The 22,485-nt window shown below is 42.4% G+C and overlaps 1 protein-coding gene across 1 annotated transcript in view; it reads left to right on the forward strand.

Moving 5' to 3' along the window:
• The window catches only part of SEL1L3 (SEL1L family member 3), a 100,824-nt gene extending 78,607 nt beyond the window's left edge, over positions 1 to 22,217 (forward strand). The window contains 7 exon segments of the mRNA XM_036852909.1: positions 5,576 to 5,666; positions 5,799 to 5,883; positions 7,005 to 7,114; positions 11,899 to 12,026; positions 12,635 to 12,737; positions 12,820 to 12,892; positions 21,075 to 22,217. Coding sequence (XP_036708804.1) covers positions 5,576 to 5,666; positions 5,799 to 5,883; positions 7,005 to 7,114; positions 11,899 to 12,026; positions 12,635 to 12,737; positions 12,820 to 12,892; positions 21,075 to 21,214 — 730 coding nt within the window. The 3' untranslated portion in view covers positions 21,215 to 22,217.
• Positions 22,218 to 22,485: the final 268 nt, after the last annotated feature.

The following is a 22,485-nucleotide window of genomic DNA, read 5'->3' on the forward strand; positions in this document are numbered from 1 at the left end:
AGGGTGCCTTGCCATAGCTGCGGGGGATGCCACAAGTAGGGCTGGGGGAAGTCTGCTGCCTCATCTCTTCCTGGTGCTAAACTACCTGCAGTTTCTCAGATGGCTCATATTCTTTCTGACCTCTGGGCCTTTGCACTTGCTGTTCCCTCTGCCCAGAAATCCTGCTTAACTCCTTACTCCCTTTTGTCCTTGGATGGGTCATGATGGCTGTTTACTTGTTGATTGCCCTGTTATGTGTATCCCAGTGCCCAGCACTTAATGGCAACTGGGGAGTACTCAAAAACTACTGAGAGAATGAATTAAGGCAAATAGATGGAACAACTGTAACTCAGGAGCCATGAGCAGTATATAAAGTGCATCAGGGATTTGGAGGAAGAAAAGACCGCTAGCTGGTTTGGGGGACTTAGGTCAGCTTTTATGATGGAGGTAACAGATGATATGGCCTTGGGGGATGGGTGGAATTTCCACTTAGTCATGCAGAGAACAACACTTTTAGTGAAGGGAATCACAGGAACAAAAACAAAGAAATAGGAAATTTCAGGGTATGTCTAGAAATTTTTAAGCCACCAGTTTACCTTGAGGGTAAAATTTGTAAAAGAGAGTGCTATATGACAAGACCAAAGAGGTGCTGCATTATGGGAATTTAAATAGCGGGTCATATACTTTTTACTTAGCCTGTGGAGCAGTGGGGAGCCCTTGATGGTTTCGGGAGAGGGTAGTGACATGACAGAGCTGGGTTCTGAGATTCCTAACCAAACGTCTGCGAATGATGGTGAAGAGAAGGGAGAACCTGAAAGGGGGAGCTAGTTCAGAATCCAGGTTAAAGGAGCTGAGCTTTTGAGCTGGAGCTGTAACCTGAGCCAGGTAAGTTGTTTTCCCTTCTTTTATCACACAGTAATTGATACATACCAAATAGTAGGTGATATGTAGGTAAGTTCCAGAGTATAAATGAACAATAAAATGAACACCTATAACCCTACCACCCTACTTAAGAAAATGAACTGTCAAAGCCCCCTGCGTGTTCCTCCCAGATTAAACCCACCCGTGGCCCCAATATCCAGAACTAACCATTGTCCTGAATATTATTGTTGCTCTGCCCCTTGCTTTCTTTATAGTTTTTCTATATATGGATATATTCCTAAGCAATAGATTTGACTTGTTTCTGAGCTTCATATCGTTAGAATCATATTATATATAATTCTTCACTGCTTTTTTTTGTTATTGTTTACTTCACCTGATGTTTCTGAGATTCATAGGTCATTCATTTTCACTGCTGTCATATACCACAATTTATTTACCAATTCTCATATTAACTTGCATTTGGGTTGTTTCCCATCTTTTTTTAAGAACAATGTGGCCATGAATATTTTTTATGCATATCCCGCCACAAATAGGAAAAGTTTCTCTAAAATATGAACTTAGGAGTGGGGTCACAGGCTAACCATATGTTCAACTTTACAAGATAATGCCAACTGTTTTCCAAAATATTTTACCAATTTATGGTCCTATCAACAACATATAAATATCTGTTTCTTCATATCCTTGCCAATTTTGATGCCAATGCTAAGTATTGTTAAAGATATGTCTTAATCTGGACTTGAGACCATTTCCTATCAACAGGAAGAAACACTTAGTATCCATTATAGTGGGACTATCTTTGTCAAAATATATTTGAGACAAAGTGCTTTTCTCTCTTCCTTCTCTCCGTGCCTCCAAATGCCTCAGGGGTTAAACTGGAAATATATGAGCGTTGGCTTCCCCACACCGCAACGTGGAATTTTTTGGGTCCCACCTATTTTGTTGTAATAGAACTAAGTCATCCATCAATGTCCCAAGTCCATCCCCTTGTTTCATTTTCTGTGAGTGAATTTATTCTGGACGTTATTTTCAAATTACATGTGTCAGTTTGATGAGCTTGTGCTTTTCTGTGTTGTTCCAAGATTTATATGGGATAGTTTGAAAGAGGAGCGTGATGGGAAAAAAAGGGCATTTTGCTGTTTAGGCAAAATACTGAAGATAATGTCGTCATGCCCGAGGCTATCCTCGGACACCAGGAGCAGTCTGCTAAGGAGAGGTCGCCTGTCGTGTTTCATTTCTCTCTGTCTTACCCCTCTGTGTGTTTCATCTGTGAGCTAAGTGTTTTACTGTCCTTTGTCTTAAATATACCCCAAATACTTAATTAACCCAGGAGGTTAGCCAGATTCTAGTAAGCTTGAGACAAGACAAGCAGGCATGCAAGATTCCACTTGAAAGAGATTCATCTTTTTGCCTTAGAGCAGGGTCCTAAATTCCACTGAGACCCCAGGATTCTTTTTTTATCCTTCCAGTTTGGGCTGCTTTAGACATTGGCAGAAAAGAACCCAGAGAAAACAATAGATTGTTTGAGAAACTGCTCAGAGATACTCAAATTCACAATTCACAGAAAGCAGCCAAAGGATTGATTATTAAGATGTATCATTATAAAAGTTCTATAAATGGATGTGCCGAGTCTGAAGTGGGAGGGTAGCAAGTGTGCCCCTACACACATCCTTTACTGTAAATCCCCTCCTCTCTGCATCCCTGCCCAGCCCCCAACCCCCCATCAGAATGACTGCCTGGGGACTATTTCACTTCAATGCATCGGAAACAAAGCTGACCTCTGGTCGCTTCCTAAACCTTGAGGACATTCACAGAAGGGCAGTACAGTTTTGTGGCTTTGGGCCTCCTGTGCAGAGCACATACTGAGCAAATGTTTATCCCATGAATATAAGGATAGAAATATCTGTAATTAATATTTTCAGGCAGACTCAGTTGAGACACAAGTAAGAGCAAAGTGCTAGGAGGCTAAGTGTGGATAGGGTTTCTGCAGAAGTGTCATGTCTCCGAAGTCTTAAGGTAAGACAGTCTGTTCTTCAGTGTTCTGACCCTTGCCTAGAGTTCACGCTTAAATATATGAAAACAGATGGTGGTGGTTTTGGAGTCTACGGCCTCTGCTGAGGGCTTCTGCAAGATGGAAGACAGAGGTGGATTTCTGTTCAGTGCTTCTATTGACATCAATATTTTTAGACATCTCTGATGATTTTAGTGCTTCCTCAAAGGAAATACTTGAGAATTCTGTGAAATTTCCTCCCGGCTTATACAATAATTGGTCAATTGAAGTCTTCCTATAAAATGTGTTCCTCCCTTCCCTCCCCCATCTTCCAAGTAACTTTAGAGGCAAGGTATTGTCTTTATAAAATTTATCATAGTGACTGTTCTTACAGGAAGTGTCAACCTTGTGTCCTCCACTCCCAAATTCTAACAGTCTGCCCAACTGCTAAGAAAACCTCATTTTATTACATTGCAGTTATATGAACCCCATTTCATCCAGTTATGGCAGCAGAGGGAGCCGACCTGATATTTGACCTTGGGCCGGCAAGTCTACACCATGTCCTTCCCTTATCCATCCAGTGCCGGAAACTGAGGCACTGGGGCAAACCTGAGTGTTTGAGATTATAAGACCTTTGGAACGGGACCTAATTGTAGAATGATGGAGTCTTTCTGCTGAACTTCCCTCGAATTTAGTTCCCCCATTTGGGGTCCGCTCCGAGGATTCTTGTCACCAAGCACGATTCTTGCAAGCTATGTAAGAAAACGTCTGGGGGTCTTTTGCGTTGTTGCAGTTGCAGTTGTGGTTCTCTTATGTGGCTTGTCCTCGCAGGGGAAGCTGCTTAGCCAGCCTTGTCTCTTTAGCATGAGTCATGCCTAATTGGTCGGCTGCCTTGGGTGTCTCAGAGGCCCGGAAGCAGCACACTCTGCAGCCACGTGGCCGTGACCTGCAGTATGTCTGATTGAAGGTCTGCCTGTCCTAATTTGACCCCCCAGTCACCTCCCTCTGTCCCCACGGGATGGCCTGCCAGGAGATGCTTTAGCCATGTAGAAAAGATGACTTCTGGATCTGCTTACTTATTCCCCCGACCCAACCTCCCCCCACGCTTTCTTAAACCGTTTCCTAGATGGAGCTAAAATTAAGAAATAGCTCTTAATATCAGCTACTGAAAATGAAAATAAGCTTTAGAAACAACAATTTATGGTTAAAATGAAGGAAATCAGATAAGTAAAAAGAAAATAAAAATCACTTGCATTCTCACCACCTAGAGATAAGTACCGTTAGCATTTTGGTAGATCTTTTTTTTTTTTTCCCTGCATATATGTATTCGTGTGTGTGTGTACATGTGTGGATTCAGTTTTTTTTTTTTTTTAATTTTATTTATTTTATTTATTTTTGGCTGCATTGGGTCTTCGTTGCTACGCACAGGCTTTCTCTAATTGCGGTGAGTGGGCTTCTCATTGTGGTGGCTTCTCTTGTTGCGGAGCACGGGCTCTCGGCACGCAGGCTTCAGTAGTTGTGGCTCACGGGCTCTAGAGCGCAGGCTCAGTAGTTGTGGTGCACGGGCTTAGTTGCTCCGCGGCATGTGGGATCTTCCCAGAGCAGGGCTCGAACCCGTGTCCTCTGCATTGGCAGGCGGATTCTTAACCACTGCACCACCAGGGAAGCCCTGTGGATTCAGTTTTATTTTTGTTTTACAAAAATGAAATTGCACTGTTTTTTATCCTTTTTTTTTTTTTTTTTTTTTACACAGTGGAAACTTTGGCATAGACATTTTTCTACATTTTTGAATACTCTTCTTCAACATCATTTTTAATGGCCTCGTCTGAAAGTGGCTGTACCATGGGTTAATTGAACTAGTCACTGATTTTCAGATATTTGTTTCTTTTTTTTTCCCTCACTCATAGAAACAGCTCTGCCATGACCTCTGTTGCCACAGAATCTTTGCACATGTTTCTGATTATTTCTTAGAATAAACCCTCATGAGGCAGAACTGTTGGGCCAGGTGGTATGTACCTTCGTAAGAGTCCTCACATTTAACTATCGCATTTATTGGCTTCCCACTAACAGTGGTTGTAGGAATAGGTCCATTTTTCCCCAAGCTCTTGCCATTATCTGTATTATGAATCAGGTGCCAGTCTCAACAAATGAAAAGTGGTCTCATTGTTTCGCAATTATTCAATTACCAGTGGTGTTGAATATTTACTTTTTTCAGAGTGTTTTTGGCCATTGGTATGAAGCCCCTTGTAAACTGCCTCTCCTTTGCCAAACTTCTAATGTACCACAGAAGCTCAGCTTTAATTAAGCTTGTTCAGAGTCGTAAGCCCCATAAAGCCCTTCACAAAACAGGACCCAAAAGTGCAGAGCTTTCGCTTAATACCATTTATCTCCTCTAAGCGAGGATGGAGGATGGAAGGATTTCAAGGACCCAAAGCTAATAGACAGCTCCCCAGCCAGCACTCGACGTACCATTCGGCCAGTAGAGGTAGCTGTTGTATCAACTAGCTCCCCAACCTTATCTGTGAGTTCAGCCTCTTAAGAGAGAAAATAAATCAGTGCATGCAGTATTTTTAACAACAGTATTTATTTAAAAAAAAAAAAAAACTCATGATTTTGTGGTTTTAAAAAACTGCTTATTTTGTGCCCTCTTACGTGTGAATATAAAGCTCTCTGTGAGTATTAGTAAGAGCCACTCTATGAAATTTATTATTAATCATCTATTTTTAGGCACGAAGCTTTGCTGTATTATGTTTTAGCAGCAGAAACTGGAATTGAAGTGTCACAGACAAATTTAGCACACATCTGTGAGGAGAGGCCAGTAAGTAAATGTATTCTCCTCAGACTAGAAGCTCTAAGGTTAAGGATAATGAATTGGGTTTTATGGAGGCAAAATTAATCACTTGGTGGAAATATTAATGAGTTAACTTTTTCTCCCCCTTCATCCCCTTAGGACCTGGCCAAGAGGTACTTGGATGTTAATTGTGTTTGGAGATACTATAATTTCTCTGTTTTTCAAATCGATGCTCCTTCATTTGGTATGTATAGAGAAATGGGTGCTAACTTGAAGCATTGGAGGCTTTTAATCTTTAGTAACAGGGAACATCTAACAGCTTTGTGTGAAGTGTAATATTTCTAAACAATTAAGAAACAGAGTGAAAAATCTCGGCTATTAGGATCTTCCCTAAACTCTGCCCTCAATCTCAAGCAATACATTTCTCTTCATCCATTGTCTATCGAATGCCTGGACCCACCATTTCTAAGGAATCAGCGAGAATTCAAAAGAAAAAGCTATTCAGGAGAGATTCTCTGGGCCAGCCTTTTGCCTTTTTGCCCTCAGATGGATTCCCTGTCTTCCTGGCTCTGCCCTGTGGGCTAGAGGGCTGACCCTCAGTAACTACAGTTCCCAGACCCCTTTGCCCAGTGGCATCTGATTATTTTCAGCCAATGGAAGGCGCTGGCAGGAAATTGCGGGGTGGGAGGAGGTGAGAAGCGCAAGTATTTCTCCCCTTGTCTCTCTGCTTTGGGCTGTGTCTCTGGCAATGGCTGCATTTCCATGGTTCCAGCTCCTGCCTGGCAGTCCATCCTCTGTGGTCTCAGCTGGCCCCCAGGCCTAGGAAGGTAGTGGCTTCCTGCATTGCTAATCTCCGGGTTGCCTTCTGTTCCCCATTTGCCCTTTCAACTCTTCCAACACCCTGGCAACCAGTTCCCAGTGTTAAAATCCCTTTTTTGAACTACCTGAAGAGGATTCTGTTTTTCTGATTGGACATTGAGTGATACATACACTCAAACAAAACTTTTTCCTCAGAGGAAAGATAACATATATGGCTTAAACAGAGTAAAGAAATACACATCAGTCATCAAACCCGGGCAGCAAAATCTCGGTGCCCCAAACAACCTTGGCTGTTGGGGCTGTGTTGTTGCAGACTATGATTCTCACAAACAGACCCATTTAGGAGAGCTACCCAGCGAAGCAAGAAAATGTGTCTAGAAATGGGAGTGCTCAGTGCAAAAATCTTTTTTTCCCTCTCCACGTCAAGGAAGCCTAAGGATGTATCCGTATCCAGATTCTGGTGGGAAAAACTCGCAGTCATGCAAATGGGCCAATCATTTAAAAGGTCGGTCTGAAATAAAACTACTTGTCCTTTTTGTCCTGCAGCGTATTTGAAAATGGGAGACCTTTACTACTATGGCCACCAAAACCAATCACAAGACCTTGAGTTGTCTGTGCAGATGTATGCCCAAGCAGCGCTGGATGGAGACTCACAGGTAAACGGCAACAGAAATGAGCCCCTGGTGATGCTTCTTTGTGAGGTTGCAAAGTCACTTCTCATCCGTGTTCATGAGCCCCTCACAAAACCTCTCTGAGGACACTAACCTGAATGGCGAACGTTTACTGAGCACTTACTATGTTTTCCCTGCCATTCTCACAGCAATCTCGTGGGAGTGGGGATAATTAGACCTATTTTATAGTAAAGAATATCAAGATTGTGACAAGGTGATAAGTTGCTCAAGGCCAAACAAGCAGGTAGTAGGTGAAGCAGCCAGAGCCTAAACCCAGGTCTCCTGGCTCCAAACCCAGGAGTCTTTCTACCAGATTCCATCAAACTAGCTCACCAGGTAGGAACTCAAGAAATTGGAAGTGGTCAAAATGGGAAGTAGTTTGCTTGCACAGCTGAGCCAATACTTTAGTGATAGGACTTCGCTCTCAGTGACCTTTTTTTTTTTGGGTGGGGGAGACTTCTTATTTTGGAATATTTGTAGAGTTATAGAAAAGTTGCATAGTCACAATACCATTATCAAACTAAGAAATCAGTGTTGGTTCAGTACCATTAACTACATTTCAGACTTTATTTGGATTTCACTAGTTTTTCCACTAACATTATTTTTCTGTTCCAGGATCCCACACTGCATTTAGTTGTCATATTTCTTTAGTCCTCTTCAATCTGGGACAGTTTCTGTCTTTGCTTATCTTTCATGATGTTGATGCCTTTGAAGAATACTGGTCAGATATTTTGTAGAATGTCCCTCGATTTGGGTCTGTCTTCTGTTTTCTCGTGAATAGACTGAGGTTATGCATTTGGAGCAAGGATAGCCCAGATGTTATATGTCCTCCTCAGTGTATCATATGTGGCATACATAGTGTCAGTATGTCTTATTATTGGTGAGGCTGATCTCAATCACTCGGTGAAGGTGGTTTCTACTAGGTTTCTTCCATGTAAAGTTAATATTTTTCTCTTTCTAATTTATAGATATCTTGGGGAGATAATTTGCAACAATGCAAATATTTGATTTCTCCTCCAACTTCTGCCCACTGATTTCAGTATCCTTCAGTAAATCTGGCCTGCAACAACTAACTGTAGTGTGCCAATGATGATTTTCTGTTTCTCTCCTTCCTTCTACATTTGCTAATTGGACTTCTCTTGTGAGGATCTCAGGGCTGTTTCATGATGGAAGCTGGAATAGTTGTTACCCTCTTATGCCACAGGTTTCTTGTGTGATTTGTGATCTGATCACAAAGCAGAAGTTGGAAACTCATCCCCATCTTAGTCTTTTTTTTAAAAGGAGGTACTACTTTTACCCCACATCTTTGTGCCTTCACAGCTATTTGTATATAGCAAGTCACTCAATCACTGACTCTTTGTTTTCTCATTTGTGAACTGGGGATGATAATAACATCCACCTCATAGGTTACAAGGATTAAATGAGATGTTGGACATAAAGCACCAAGCCCAGCACTGAGTATGCTTAGTGGATATGATCTATCCTTTTATTATTATTTCTTCTGGAATGGAATAGGAGTTGGTACTAAAAGGATTTGCTGGTGAGCCAAACTCTCCTAGATGATATATGTTGTTACTCAAAATTAGGCCTGGACCTAATTTTTTTTTTTTTCAGTTCTGATTTTTAATTTTTTCGCAAGACGATGTTATAAAAACGTTAAAGAGGGCTTCCCTGGTGGCGCAGTGGTTGAGAATCTGCCTGCCAATGCAGGGGACACGGGTTCGAGCCTTGGTCTGGGAAGATCCCACATGCCGCAGAGCATCTGGGCCCGTGAGCCACGGCTACTGAGCCTGCGCGTCTGGAGCCTGTGCTCTGCAACAAGAGAGGCCACAATAGTGAGAGGCCCGCGCACCGCGATGAAGAGTGGTCCCCACTTGCCGCAACTAGAGAAAGCCCTTGCACAGAAACGAAGACCCAACACAGCCAAAAATAAATAAATAAATATTTAAAAAAAAAAAAAAAAAGTTAAAGAATAATTTTTTTAAAATAAATTTATTTATTTTATTTATTTATTTTTGTCTGCGTTGGGTCTTTGTTGCTGCGCACGGGCTTTCTCTAATTGCGGCGAACGGGGGCTACTCTTCGTTGTGGTGTGTGGGCTTCTCATTGTGGTGGCTTCTCTTGTTGCGGAGCACAGACTCTAGGCACGCGGGCTTCAATAGTTGCAGTACGCGGGCTCAGTGGTTGTGGCTCGTGGGCTCTAGAGCACAGGCTCAGTAGTTGTGACGCATGGGCTTAGTTGCTCCGCGGCATGTGGGATCTTCCCAGACCGGGGCTCGAACCCATGTCCCTGCGTTGGCAGGCGGATTCTTAACCACTGCGCCACCAGGAAAGCCCAAGAATAATTTTTAAAGAGAAAACAAATCAAAGAATGCACCCACAATTCCATGTCAGGGGCTTTATTCCTTTGGGTTTTCTTTTTTTTTTTTTAATTCCTTCAGTCTTCATGTCCCTTTCTAGTCCCAGCCACAGGCCAGTGGGTCTCTTTAATGGTAACTAGAGCACACGGGCCACTTGAAAAATCTGCTTCTTCTCACATATTGTAGGAATGGGTGCATTCTATTGCATGGTCTCTGTAATTATTACTCTTAACTGCTGCCCCATATCCTGCTGAGCTGATAGACTGTAATTTATTGTTTTATCTTTTGATGGACATTTATTGTCTTGTTTGCTAATTTATTGATTGATTTGACACATGTTTATGTAGTCCTGCCATGTCTTAGACACTGCTTAGTGGTAGGGACACAAGATGAAAAGATAGACAATATTTTTGCCTTCATGGGATTTATAGTCCGTTAAGGAAGACGTGAAGGTCATTTCCTATTGTGTTGCAATTATAGCAAGTGCTACAATGAACATTCTCATATTTCCATCTTTTACCTCCATTTGAATAATTTCTTTATAATCTGAGGGATGGCATTGCTAAGTCAAACAGTCAAAATGGTTTCATGGTTACATAATAATAGTGTATTGCTGATTTGCTTTCTGAAACTGTTTCCCAATTAATATATCACCAAGCAGTGCTTAGTATAAAAGGATCACTGAAATCTTGTCAACACTGGATGTTTTTGTGACTTAATTCTGCTAATTGAATGATTATAAGTTGATCCTTCCTTATTGCTTCAAACTGTATGTATTTGACTACTACTGGGGATGGACACTTTTACATATACTCGTCTATGATAATTTACCCTTTATATTTTCTTACATGAATTCTCTATTCTTACTCTTTGTCTGCTTATCTACTGGAGTTTTGATATTTTTTAATTTAAATTATAATTAGTTCTTTATACATTTGTCCAGTAGATAGTGTACCTTAAGCTATTACATTGCATACAAATATTCCCCTAGTCCATTTTCCCATTTATTTTAATCTTGTTATTTTTCCATTGTTCAGAGACTTTAAAATTTTATAAAGTCATTTTCTTCTTTTCTTCTAATACCTCGAGTTTTAAGAGAACCTTTCTTTCAAAAAGTGGAGAAACAGTCTATTTTCTGCTTGTGTGTGTGTGAAATTTTAAGACACCTAATACTTGTATCTATTTAGAGGTTACTTAGCAGCAAGGTGGAACTTAAGATTTGAGGCTCTGAATCCTGTCTGCTTGCATTTGAATCCCCTTTCCAACTGTGTGACCTAGGGCAAATTCCTTAACTTCTCTGTGCCTCAGCTTCCTAGTAATAATAGTATAGAGGATAACAGAACCTATCTCAATTTGTTGTTGTGAGGATTAAGTGGATATATATATAAAACAGAACAAGCCCTCATATATAACATCACTCAGGAAATGCCAGCTGCTGTTATTTTTATCATGATCATCACATAGCCTGCTCGTGAGACTCCTGCAATTTTACAACCTGGGGGATGGTGATTTTTATTTAGAATCAACTAAATGAAAGGAAAGGGAGGATATAAGTCATTAAAGCATGACTATGAGTTCTTTGAAGGGCAACAATTCAGTGGAATTTGTAAAGCCGTAATAGTAAGTGACGCATCATTTTTTGTTTATTTCTTGGTCTGGCCACATGCTCAGCTCATGATGATGGACAGTGCATCTCCTCCAGGTCCTATAATAGTTTCCATCCTCTATGAAGCACTTCAACCATCAGGCTCTTAACTGTGTTATTTTACTGGACCTGCACAGCCCAGTAAGGCAGGTCCTACCTCTGTGGGTCAAGAACAAGATATATAATGAGCGGGAGGTGGGGAAGCGTACCAGAGTGGAGGGTCTGTACCAAGAGGAATCAGGTGAGGAGGTTTTCCTCGCTGCCCTAGGAAAGATCGGACGAACACCTGCATGTTACTGTGCACATCGGAGGCCCTCTCTGCTTAGAATGTCAGCCCCGAGCACACCCACAGCCACATTTGTGAGAATTCTGATATACCGATGGTGACCCAGGATATAGTCTGTAAGTGACGGACACTGCCTTTGAGTCGATATTCTGGGTTTGTTGATGATACAAGGGCACGTTTTCCAGCGAGTTCTGTTTTGAGAGAATGAGCAGGAAAGGACAGATTCCCCCGGTTGACTGGCTTCTGAGCAGATGGGACACAGCATCCTCTGAAAGCCTCCTGGTTCTCCTGCAAATAAGTTTCTCAGACGCATATATTTAGGGAAACAATTCATCAGTGAAGATGACAAAACCATCTGGCTCTAGGGACTGAAAAAAAAAAAAATCTAGAGGTTGTAAAAGTTTACGTTCTGATGAAGGGTGTCCGTCTAGGTTTTATTATAGGGAGTGAATGAGTTTGGTTTGTGGCTTGTTTTCAGGGATTTTTTAACCTGGCCCTGCTAATTGAGGAAGGTGCTATAATCCCACATAATATTTTGGATTTCTTGGAAATTGACCCGACTATCCATTCTAGTAACATCTCCATCGTCCAAGAACTGTACGAAAGGTGAGTTCAGAGCCTCTTTAATACTGTGGCAGCTAGAGGAACCCAAGTGGGTGGTGTTTGCTTCTTGGTTAAAGTTAGCCTTGGTCTTATTTTCTAATGTCAGTGGTTGTAAAGGGCTCAGGATTTGTTCTGGTTAGAGAACACTCAGCTGGACCCAAACTTAATTCCCTTTTCTAGTATCTGAGGATTAAGATATAGAATGTGCTTGATTTGAAGTTAAAATGCTGACTAAGTTTTTCCATGAGAGTGGAAAAAATAAAGTGTCCAATAAGATGATGCTTTTCTGCAAGATAGGGAGGCATCCCAGTGTCTGGACTTTGGACACAGACACTCAGATAAAAGTGCTACTTGGCAGCTCCTATGCTGCAAGGTCCTCCTTGACCTGTCTTTTTATGGAGGACAAGACTGACCTTTTTCTGAGATTTTTGCCAGGATCCTAGAATTTCAGCACAGTCTCACACCCCTCAGAACTGGTTTTATTTCTTTTTTCTCTCATTTTACATGTGCTCATTTGACCCAAAGCAGAAGGATGTGGGTTTGAGGATCTGCAAATATCGGTCGAAAGTAATGCTACCAAAGTTTGGCAACACTGTGCTTTTTGTCTGCAGGTGCTGGAGCCACAGCAGCGAGGAGTCCTTCAGCCCCTGTTCCCTGGCCTGGCTTTACCTTAACCTCCGGCTTATCTGGGGTGCCACCCTGCACTCTGCCCTGGTAGGAACTGTCTCCCCTCAGCCCTGTCCTCATGGTCCCTACCCTTTGTCAGCCATCTGACATGTGCTTTGGATGTTTGCAGATCTACTTTCTGGGAACCTTCCTTCTGTCTGCATTGATCGCCTGGACCGTGCAGTATTGCCAGTCTGTCTCAGGTAAAGATTTATAAAAAGCCAGGGCAATATAAAAAATGTAGGAGGGACTTCCCTGGTGGCGCAGTGGTTAAGAATCCGCCTGCCAATGCAGGGGACACGGGTTCGAGCCCTGGTCCGGGAAGATCCCACATGCTGCGGAGCAACTAAGCCCGTGCACCACAACTACTGAGCCCGCGTGCTGCAACTACTGAAGCCTGTGCGCCTAGAGCCCGTGCTATGCAGCAAGAGAAGCCACCACAATGAGAAGCCCACACACCGCAACAAAGAGTAGCCCCTGCCCTTCATAACTAGAGAAAGCCTGCACACAGCAACGAACACCCAATGCAGCCAAAAATAAATAAATTAATTAATTAATTTTAAAAAAATCTTAAAAAAAATATAGGGATTCTTTTTCCTTACTAGAAAAATGACACTCTCCCTCCTTAGCCATTCTACTTCCTTTCGTTAGGAGGATCGTTCACATGGTGGTTACCCCTAGGGCTGTCTCATAATCTCTGGCTGATGGAAGGCTCCAATTATCGTTACATTTTTCAAAGTAAGCAAGGATTTTTTTTAAATAAGATGCTTAAGAAATTGAACAAAAATGTCTTCTCCCATTCAAAATACACCTGCTATCAAAACTATACCTTGTGTGTCTTAAAACCCAGTTCTGAGGCCCCCTCCAGCACGAAGTCTTCCTATTTATCCCAGTCGAGGAATCAAATGTGTAGGATGATAAACAAGCACTTGTGATGAGTAAAAATACCCAGCCACTTAGATTCAGAGTGAGGGGCCGAGGGGGACAGTAGAGCCAGCAGTTAGTCTAGTGTGGATTCCACTAGTCACCATCTCTTTTCTGAGCTAGTGTAAGGCAGTAGTTAAGGAGATAGGCACTCCGGTCCTTTCTAGCTAGGTTTAGAGTCCAGGCTTAGCTCTTCTTTAGCTGTGTGACTTATGGCCAGTTATTTCACTTTCCTGATCCCCCAGTTTCTCATCAATAAAATAAAGTTATAATAGTAGCTACTTCTCAGGGATGTTAGGAGGGTTCAGTGAAAAAAATACACATGACACCAAAATGACTACTGTAGTTCATTGTTAGCTGTTGTATTTATTTGGCCTATAAAACCCTCTCAATAATGTTAACTGTCATGTTTATCTTCCCTCTGAGACCATAAGCTGAGTCAGAGGAAGGCCTTGGTCCCATCATTTATGATCTCACACTTAGTAGGTACTCAAATTTGCAAACATCTCTCAGGGGAGAATTCCAATTCCCAACCATCTTGGAAGCTACAGAAGGACAGAATCACTCACGAAGACCAACGGGGACATTCACACATGGATACATTAGGGCTGGACTTGGCATTTGAGCATCGGCACAGCTGTTATTTGTGTAGCAGATAATGAAAAGCAAAAGCAGTGCATTTCAGCACAGATTGGATGGTGAGACAGAAGCCACTGTTCCGAGAGGCTAATACGGAGTCATTTCCCCCCATTTACCTGAGGAGGTTAACAAGGAGCCATCAAAAGCCCTTCCAGGTTTGATGCCCTGGAACACGCCGGCTGATAAGTTTTCCTCATGCAAATTCTGTCCCATCCCTAAATTTGTTACCAGGTATAGCGCATTTATTTTGCATCTTGTCGGTGTTTTCCATTTCAAATTATCTTTGTCTTTTCTACTCTGTAGAAATATTGTTACGATTATTACAAATGCAATTCCGTTAGAGGAGCTGAAAATTGTCTTTATGATTTTATGCCAGCTGGTAGCCATGAAAATTCATGGGCTGGCGGAATGGCTTTTATCAGAAGTCGTCTTTTTTTCCTTTTTCCATAGCTTCATTATCAGTCCCTCCACATTCCCATCTCCCTGTCCCTCCTGCCTTTTGATATACTTTCCCCTTCCTATGTATCCTTTGCTCTTTCACTCATTTGTTTTTCATTTTTTTCAAACTCTTTCACTTGCTTCTTCCTGTACATACCTCTTCCCTTCAGTGAGCATTGGAGAAGTCTGGATAGGATCTTAAAAATAATTTAATTTTATGCCCTTCATTTTACAGATGAAGTAATGGGGCTAAAGGAATGCCGTGGTCTGCCCCAAATCACAAAATAGAGTCTGTGAAAGGATGTAGGGCAGTAGACTTCTGAACTTTTTCACACTCATGATACTCTAAAACAGTGGCTACCATCTGCCTCTGACCCACTGTCCCCTTACATAAGATGTATTTTTTAACACATTTTTTTGGTACCTTGAAATGAATGACAAGTAATCTGCCTACACACTTAGTTTTAAAAATAATGCCCTAAACAGCAATATAAAGGAGAAATAAAAAGAAAGTAATTATAATAAAATAATATGTATTTCAATATGTAAATTCTAGCCCCGTGCTTCTTAATTTCAGTGTGCACAGGGATCTGGTTAAAGGCAGATTCTAAGTCAGTCGGTCTGTGGGTGGCCTCTGAGATCCTGCATTTCTCACAAGGTTTCAGGTTACATTCACGATGCTGTTCGACACAGAGTCGTAAGGGCATAGAAGTTAAAAAAAAAAAAGGGGTCTCCACATATTTCCAAAACGTGCCCCTACAGTGGTACATACCAGCCCTGTTAGGACTAGTGTTGAATTAAAATATGTAGTAAATTATTTTCGTATTTTTAAAGTCCTCCATATAAGTGCAAATTTGTCAATGACTTTGAAATAAGAGGGTACTCCATCAGTGATTGGACAATGGGGCAAGGGGGATGGAAGCATAGAAAAGCAGGAGAGAAGCACTGCAGGGGCCCCTCGGCGGGCAGAGTTTCTACCGCAGGCATCTCTCCGAGGAGCTGGTGCCTGAGGTCCATGAGCCACCCCGTGGGAAGGTGACGGATGTAGTAGATGCTGGTGGTAACCCTGGCCGTGGTTAAGCCGGCACAGGAACGCAGCCTAGATGCTGACTGCCAGAGTAGAGAGGGACAGGATTTGAGAGTTAAGAGCCTCCCTTAAGGTGCTGGGTAGGAGGATTGTGCTCTAAGTTAGGGATCTCTGTCATTTTGTGATTTGCATTTTTTCCAGTCAGGTGTTTTTAAAAACTAATGATTTATGGCCAAACCTTTAAATTGAGCTGTCCATCCATTTTGCGTTCAGCTCCAACTACCTTCATTTTCCTCCTGAGTTTATATGCTTTGTGATATATAGTCAACACTTCACCACACTTGCCACAGGAAACTGTCCTGCGTTCAGAAGGCTAGCAGTGTGGGACAGTAGCTAACAGCACAGACCGCTAAGATGCTGGCCTGTCACTAGCTGTGTGACCTTGGGCAAGGGAGGGACCTTCTCTGTGCCTTAGTTTCCTGTTCTCTAAAACAGCAGAATTAGTAGTACACCTATGTCATATTGCAGTTGAGAGAACCCAATGGGAGAACACTGAGTAAAGTATTTAGAACTCAAGAAATGTTAGCCCGGTAGCTCCTAAGGAGTAATGCCCTCTAGGGCATTTTACTTGCAATTAAAGCACGCTGACACCAGGTAGCGCCTACACTTAAAGAGCTTGGTTTACCTCAGTAAGTAGCAGACACCACTACCAGACCCTAGCATGCTTTTCTATGCTATTAGACTCTTTCTAAAACATAAAACTCTTTTTTAAAAAACAGCTAAACAGAGATACTGACTAGTCTAGCTAGCGTACCAAAACAAGTCCACAAAAAATATTGCGTATGCAAAAAAATCTCTTTTATTTCCTTTGAGGGAACTTGTTTTTGATTCCTAGCTTGCACACTACCAGGCAGCTCAGTCCTTCTTGAAGCTGATGCCTCCCAGGGACGTGCAAAGGTCCCTGGGTTTTTGGTAGCACTAACCACTCGGATGGTCACTAGTCTGACAGCAGAATACACATTGACCCGGGCCTACGCCATCCTTCCAGGTCTGTCGGCTTTGCAGCTTCTGGGTCACCTACAAGTCCCATTGTCTTTGCCAAAGCTGAGCACCTTAGCCTTTTTTTCCTGCCAGGTCTTCCTTTCTCAGATTGCTGAAGGGCAAGGTGAGGGCTCCGCTGGGGTACACCCACAGCCAGTCTCAGCCACTTTCCCACACTCCAGAAACCTCCTTTCCCTGCCTCACTGCATCTCTAAAGCACTTTCCCTCTCCCCCTCCCTGTCAAGGATGCCAAGCATAATTGCTTTAATGGACCCAGGCTTTTGGAAAAACAAAACAATCCCAAAGTAAAGTATGTCTAGAACCATCTCCATTTCTGTCCCTGCCACAAATCTCCCCTGAGACTGAAAAGGCATGGAGGCTGGCTGGCTGCCTGGTGTGAAGGTAAAGGGAAGAATAGAGGGAGAAAATGTAAAAGACCGCTTCAGAGAGAGAGTCCTGCCTTCCTCGTGTTAGTGTAAACTTTATGTCTAAATAGAATACACAGTATAGAGCAAGAGCTGCAGAACTACCAGCTCTGGGCATGACGTGGTCACCTTTTAAACCAATGTCAGCCTATTCAAAACATTCATAATTTAAGCCAACTCATCCTTTTTGCCTAAGTGGTTAGCCAAGTGGTCTTTTAAAAAGAGTAAGATGATATGAACAAGATTAATTCAACCTTTTCCTACTCTTTTCCTGTCCTCTACATTTCCAGTTAATGAGGTACTAAAATTACAGTAAAATGTCACAAAGTGGTATTCATGCAAAAAGCAGCAGCCTTAAAGTCAGAGTGATTTAATGGTGAGATTTTACTTTTCTCCTTTCTCATTACCCTTGGTGCCCTCCCGGTATCTTTACTCATAAGAAATGTTTAAATGACATGGATCTTATACGCGGACGGGTCCCTGCTGGATCCAGAGGCCCAAATGAAGTAGATTAGATCTTATTCATAGTATATGATTTCCAGAGCTTCCCTCCCTCACCTCCTTACCGCCCCCCCCCTTCACCTTTGTAAATATTCTATTATCTCTGGATTCACCCAATATGTTCTCTCCTATTCATCTTTCCTTTATGCTCCCATCTGGTCAACTGGCAAGCAAATATTTCTCCTGCAATGGTCCGCAACAGAGGTTGACCAACTTTTTCCGTAAAGGGCCAGATAATAAACATTTGGGGCTTTGAGGGCCATCTCTGTCACAACTACTCAACTTTCATTACAGTGCAAAAGCAACCATTGACAATACAGGAAAACAGATGATGTGGCTGGTCTCCGATAAAACGTTACCGTGGACATAAAGATTTGAATCTCATATGTTTCTCACATGTCACGAAATAGTACTCTTCTCTTGATTTTTAATCAACCATTTCAAAATGCAAAAACCATGCTTAGATTGCAAGCCATACAGAAACAGGCAGCGAGCCGCCTGAGGCCCACGGGCTGCAGTCTGCCAGCTCAGGGCCAGCTCTTTATTATTCTCACTAATATACAGAAAATGGTCCCCCAAGCAGCAAATAATCCAAAAATCACTTTTATTTGACTCAGGAATAGACTAATTTTTTAAGCAGCACACTGATTTTCCTCATTACCTTGATTCTAATCCGGTAATCAAATTAGGACAGATTCCAGGTGATCGGAGACAAAGAGGCCACTTTAAAATTATGACGGGCTGTCTGGGGGGGTTTGTCCAGTGATTGCAAACCTCTGTTGGAAATGGGAGCGTTATCACGTGGATAATAACAAACTTACTGCCGAAACATGGAGCATTTTTGTTATGCTCTGACAAGAAGATTTCAGTGGTGGAGATGCTAATTATGCATTCCTTCTACATTTACACAGTGGCACTTTTTTTGTTTTAATCAGAGAACTGATTGCTGATTTATCTTGTTACCATGGTGATTTAAACATTTCCCTGAGCTTGAAAAGGAAAAATACGTGCCTTAGTACTTCATTAACTTCCTCAGAGAATCATCAGAAAGATAACTCTTAGGGCCCAAGAAGTCTTGGACACCATTTAATCCAAGCCCCTCAATTCACAGATGAGGAAGCCAAAGCCTATGAGATTCAAGCATTTTAGGACTGAAATGTCTGCCATTCTGTATCTACCCCAAAGTCACCTCTTAGTGGTAGATAAATGAGACTTGCCCAGAACAGGTCTCCTGACTCCAGCAAATGGTCTTTGTACCACACACATCACTGGGTCTCATGGTCCCTGCCGCGGTTAGATCACCTGCCAGAGTGATGGCTTTGACCTAGAAGCGTCACATCGTTATGCAACACCTGGGTCCCCTCCCCACCGCTACCACTATCCTGTTCTTTCAGAACAGTCTCTGGATTCACAAGGTTTTCTGTAGCTATTGGAAGGGGTTCCTTGGAGAATTCCTTTACATATTCAAAAAGGTCAGAGGCTTTGGAGCCCATTCCGGAATTTCCTAGTATAGCCTCTTGCAGGTGAAAATCTTGAAGGGCTTATCTAGAAGTCAGATGGTCAACAAGTGATGGCATCTTCTACAAGTCGATACATTTCAGGATGGACATTTGGGAACCTTTAAAAATGGTCCCACCTACTGAAAATTGTATAAGACTCAAGGACTGCTGAGCTTAAGAGCACTGCTTAAAGGCAAACTAGCAATTGTTCGCACAAACCATGGCCACTGTGCTAGCTGTATGTCCCACACCTCTGCAAACCGGTACCGCCATTTTACAGATAGAGAAACTGAAGCTCAGAGAGGTTAAGTAGCTTGCTCAAGATCACTCAGCTGGTAACCGTAAGGACCATGTGACTCTGGGCTTTCTGGCTTCAAAGTTTTGGCTATTTTCCTAGGCTACTGGGGTCTAAAAGTGGACTATAAACATCCCAGAAACAAACGCCCCAACTCTTTCATCAGACCTGCACGTGAGGCCCCAGAAATTGATAAATCAGCACATTTCCATGGTAAACCAGGTCACTAGTAGTAAGAGCTAACATCTGTTGAGTACCTAGGCGAGCCAGACACTGTTCTAAGAACCATATATACGTTAACTTATCTAATCCTTATAAGAGCAAGATAAGGTACAGATATTCTTATTTTCTCCATTTTTTAGAGGCAGAAGGAGAGTAGGTAGCTTGTCCAAGGTCACATAACTGATAAGGGGCAGAGAAGCCGGGTCCCAGAGCCCACAGTCTCATGGACAGGATACTTCTCAGCCTGAGTACGTAAAGCAGGCGTGTGGGCCTCAGCACTAGTGATATTTGGAGCTGGATTACTCTTGGTTCGGGAGGGGGGCTGGCTCAGGCATTTTAGGATGCTTAGCATCCCTGGTTTCTACCCACCAAATGCCAGCAGCACCCCATCCTCCAGTTGTGACAACCAAAAATGTCTACCGACATTGCCAACTGTCCCCTGGGAGTCAAAATTACCTGCACTTGAAAACTATTGACATAAAGTATAAAACTTTATAAGCTTCCTTAACCTTTATGGTGGTTCAGCCTCCTTACTAAAGGTAGACTGATAAACAATTAAACCTAGTAATTATGTTTTCCAAAATGTATACACATTTACTTAAACAATTCAGTTTAAATCAAATTTGGCATATCATCCAAATGGAATCAGAATGTGAATAAAACCAACACTCTTTCTGATTGATTGGTGTAATCCATAGCTTGCATTGCATCAATACTAGGTGAAAAAAAAGAGATAGGACCATAGGAAACATAGACCAAGGAGTTCCTTCCTTCCTTCCTTCCATACAGATATCAATTACACTAGCCCCAATGTGATGGTCCTAATGTCGTTTCTTTCTTTCCTTTCTTTTCTTTCGTTATTTAGGGATTGAGTGAGGGAGTGCTTTCTTGCTTGAGTTTCTTTCCTTTATTTCGTTTATGTATTTCTTGTCTTCTTTCTTTCTTTCTCTTCCTTCTTCCTTCCTTTCTTTCTTTCTTTCTTTCTTTCTTTCCCTTCCTTCCTTCCTTCCTTCCTTCCTTCCTTCCTTTCTTCCTTCCTTCCTTTCTTTCTTCCTTCCTTCCTTTCTTTCTTTCTTTCTTTCTTTCTTTCCTTCCTTTCGTTCTTTCTTTTACACACCCCTGTAAAGTCACAGAATAAATGCAGAACTTAGAGTCCCAGAGATCTTTGCACATCTATTTCAACCTGCCATTTTATAGGAGGGGACACCAAAGTCCAAAGAACCTAGATAATGGGTCCAAAGTTGCTCATCCAGTTAGTGCCAGGACCACTAGTCTAGAAACATCTCTCCTGGCTTGCAAGGGTCTAGGTGTGGTTGTGTGTCCTGCACGTACTGTTTTGAATATTCAGCACTTGTTGTGCATGTGTCTCTGCAGCCAGCGGTTCCCATGCGACACCAGCCCGGGCCCCCCGAGACCCTACTGCCCCCACTGCAAGTCCATCTGTGACTCCAGCTGCAGACACCTCTGCTCAGGACCAGCCCACCGTCACCAACAACCCGGAGCCACGTGGGTGAACTGTACACTCCATGTCTCTCCAGATGAGAGAGGATCCTTTCAATAGCTGGTATTGGATAGCTGGGGCTGGGGCATTATACACCTTAAATGTCTTGTCAACTGGATGTGAATTTTGCACTTGGTGTCTTTTTTTTTTTTTTTTAAATCAAAGAAATACCCAGAGCAGACAGTGGTTATACCAGAGGTTATCAAACAAATACAAGGAGTATCCTGATCACAGGGACATGTCGGGGAGGTTAAGTGGGTCATTGAGGATGTCCATTTCTAATGACTGTGTGTATGGGGGAGGCAGAGTGTGCCTTGTGGCGTATCCGAATCCTTATACACTGAGATGTATTTTAAGAATCTTAGGCCCTTGTTCATTCCCTTTTATTAAAAAACAGAAAATTGTGACTTCTCTACCAGTTAGATAATATTTGGTATGTGTGTTTGCCACTGCCCTCCTCCTCGCAGTCCCATGGACAGATTTCCATTTGACATCCAAGACCCAGCAAGTCTAAGGCACCTTGAAATAAATGGGTTAAGCCTGGAAATACAGGGAAGGCAATGGCTTTGTAAATTGGGTTTATATTTTTCTCCTTGAAGTTTCCTAGGGCTGTAGTGCTTCCGAATCATTTAATGACACTGTTGGATATCGTTTACCTTTCAATTGCAATCCATAAAATAACATTTAGAAAATTCTTAGTATTTAAGTCTAGTCTTTTCCATGAATTACCCATTAGAATAGACTGGCAGCAGTGGAATGCGCAGGAAACAAGCCTTTAGCTCACAGGCTCATTCCCCACCCTTTATGCCTGCCTGCGTCTGCATAGGGGTGTGTGTGTGTGTGTGTGTGTGTGTGTGTGTGTGTGTGTGTGTCAGGGGGGACGGGTAGAGAGGAAGAGGAAGAGCAGACTCTCTACGCTGTATGCTGCTAAGGTAGTAAATAAATTGCAATACTGTGGGTCCAAACTACTCTTTGCACTACTTTATTTACAGTAGCAAATAAAAATTATTTTTATACCATTGTCTCCTAGGAAGTGTCTTTATTTCCTTTTTCAGAGTTACTGTTGTCATCACACAAAGTCCTAAGGTCCATGCATTCTCCTCAAGGAGGCAAAAAATGTCCCATCATCAGAGGGATTAATTCTGGTAACCATTAACATTTCCGGATAGAGAGGTGGCCTCTCTCCAGTAAGCCCGAGCTCAGGGTCTGGCCCCTGAAATGTTTGCACAGTATCGGCCATTGTTTCAGGGTTCTGGCTGTTGTAGGGCTGGATTTCTGTCAGTT

The sequence above is a fragment of the Balaenoptera musculus genome, chromosome 5 (assembly GCF_009873245.2).
Source record: "Balaenoptera musculus isolate JJ_BM4_2016_0621 chromosome 5, mBalMus1.pri.v3, whole genome shotgun sequence".
NCBI classification, from domain to species: domain Eukaryota; kingdom Metazoa; phylum Chordata; class Mammalia; order Artiodactyla; family Balaenopteridae; genus Balaenoptera; species Balaenoptera musculus.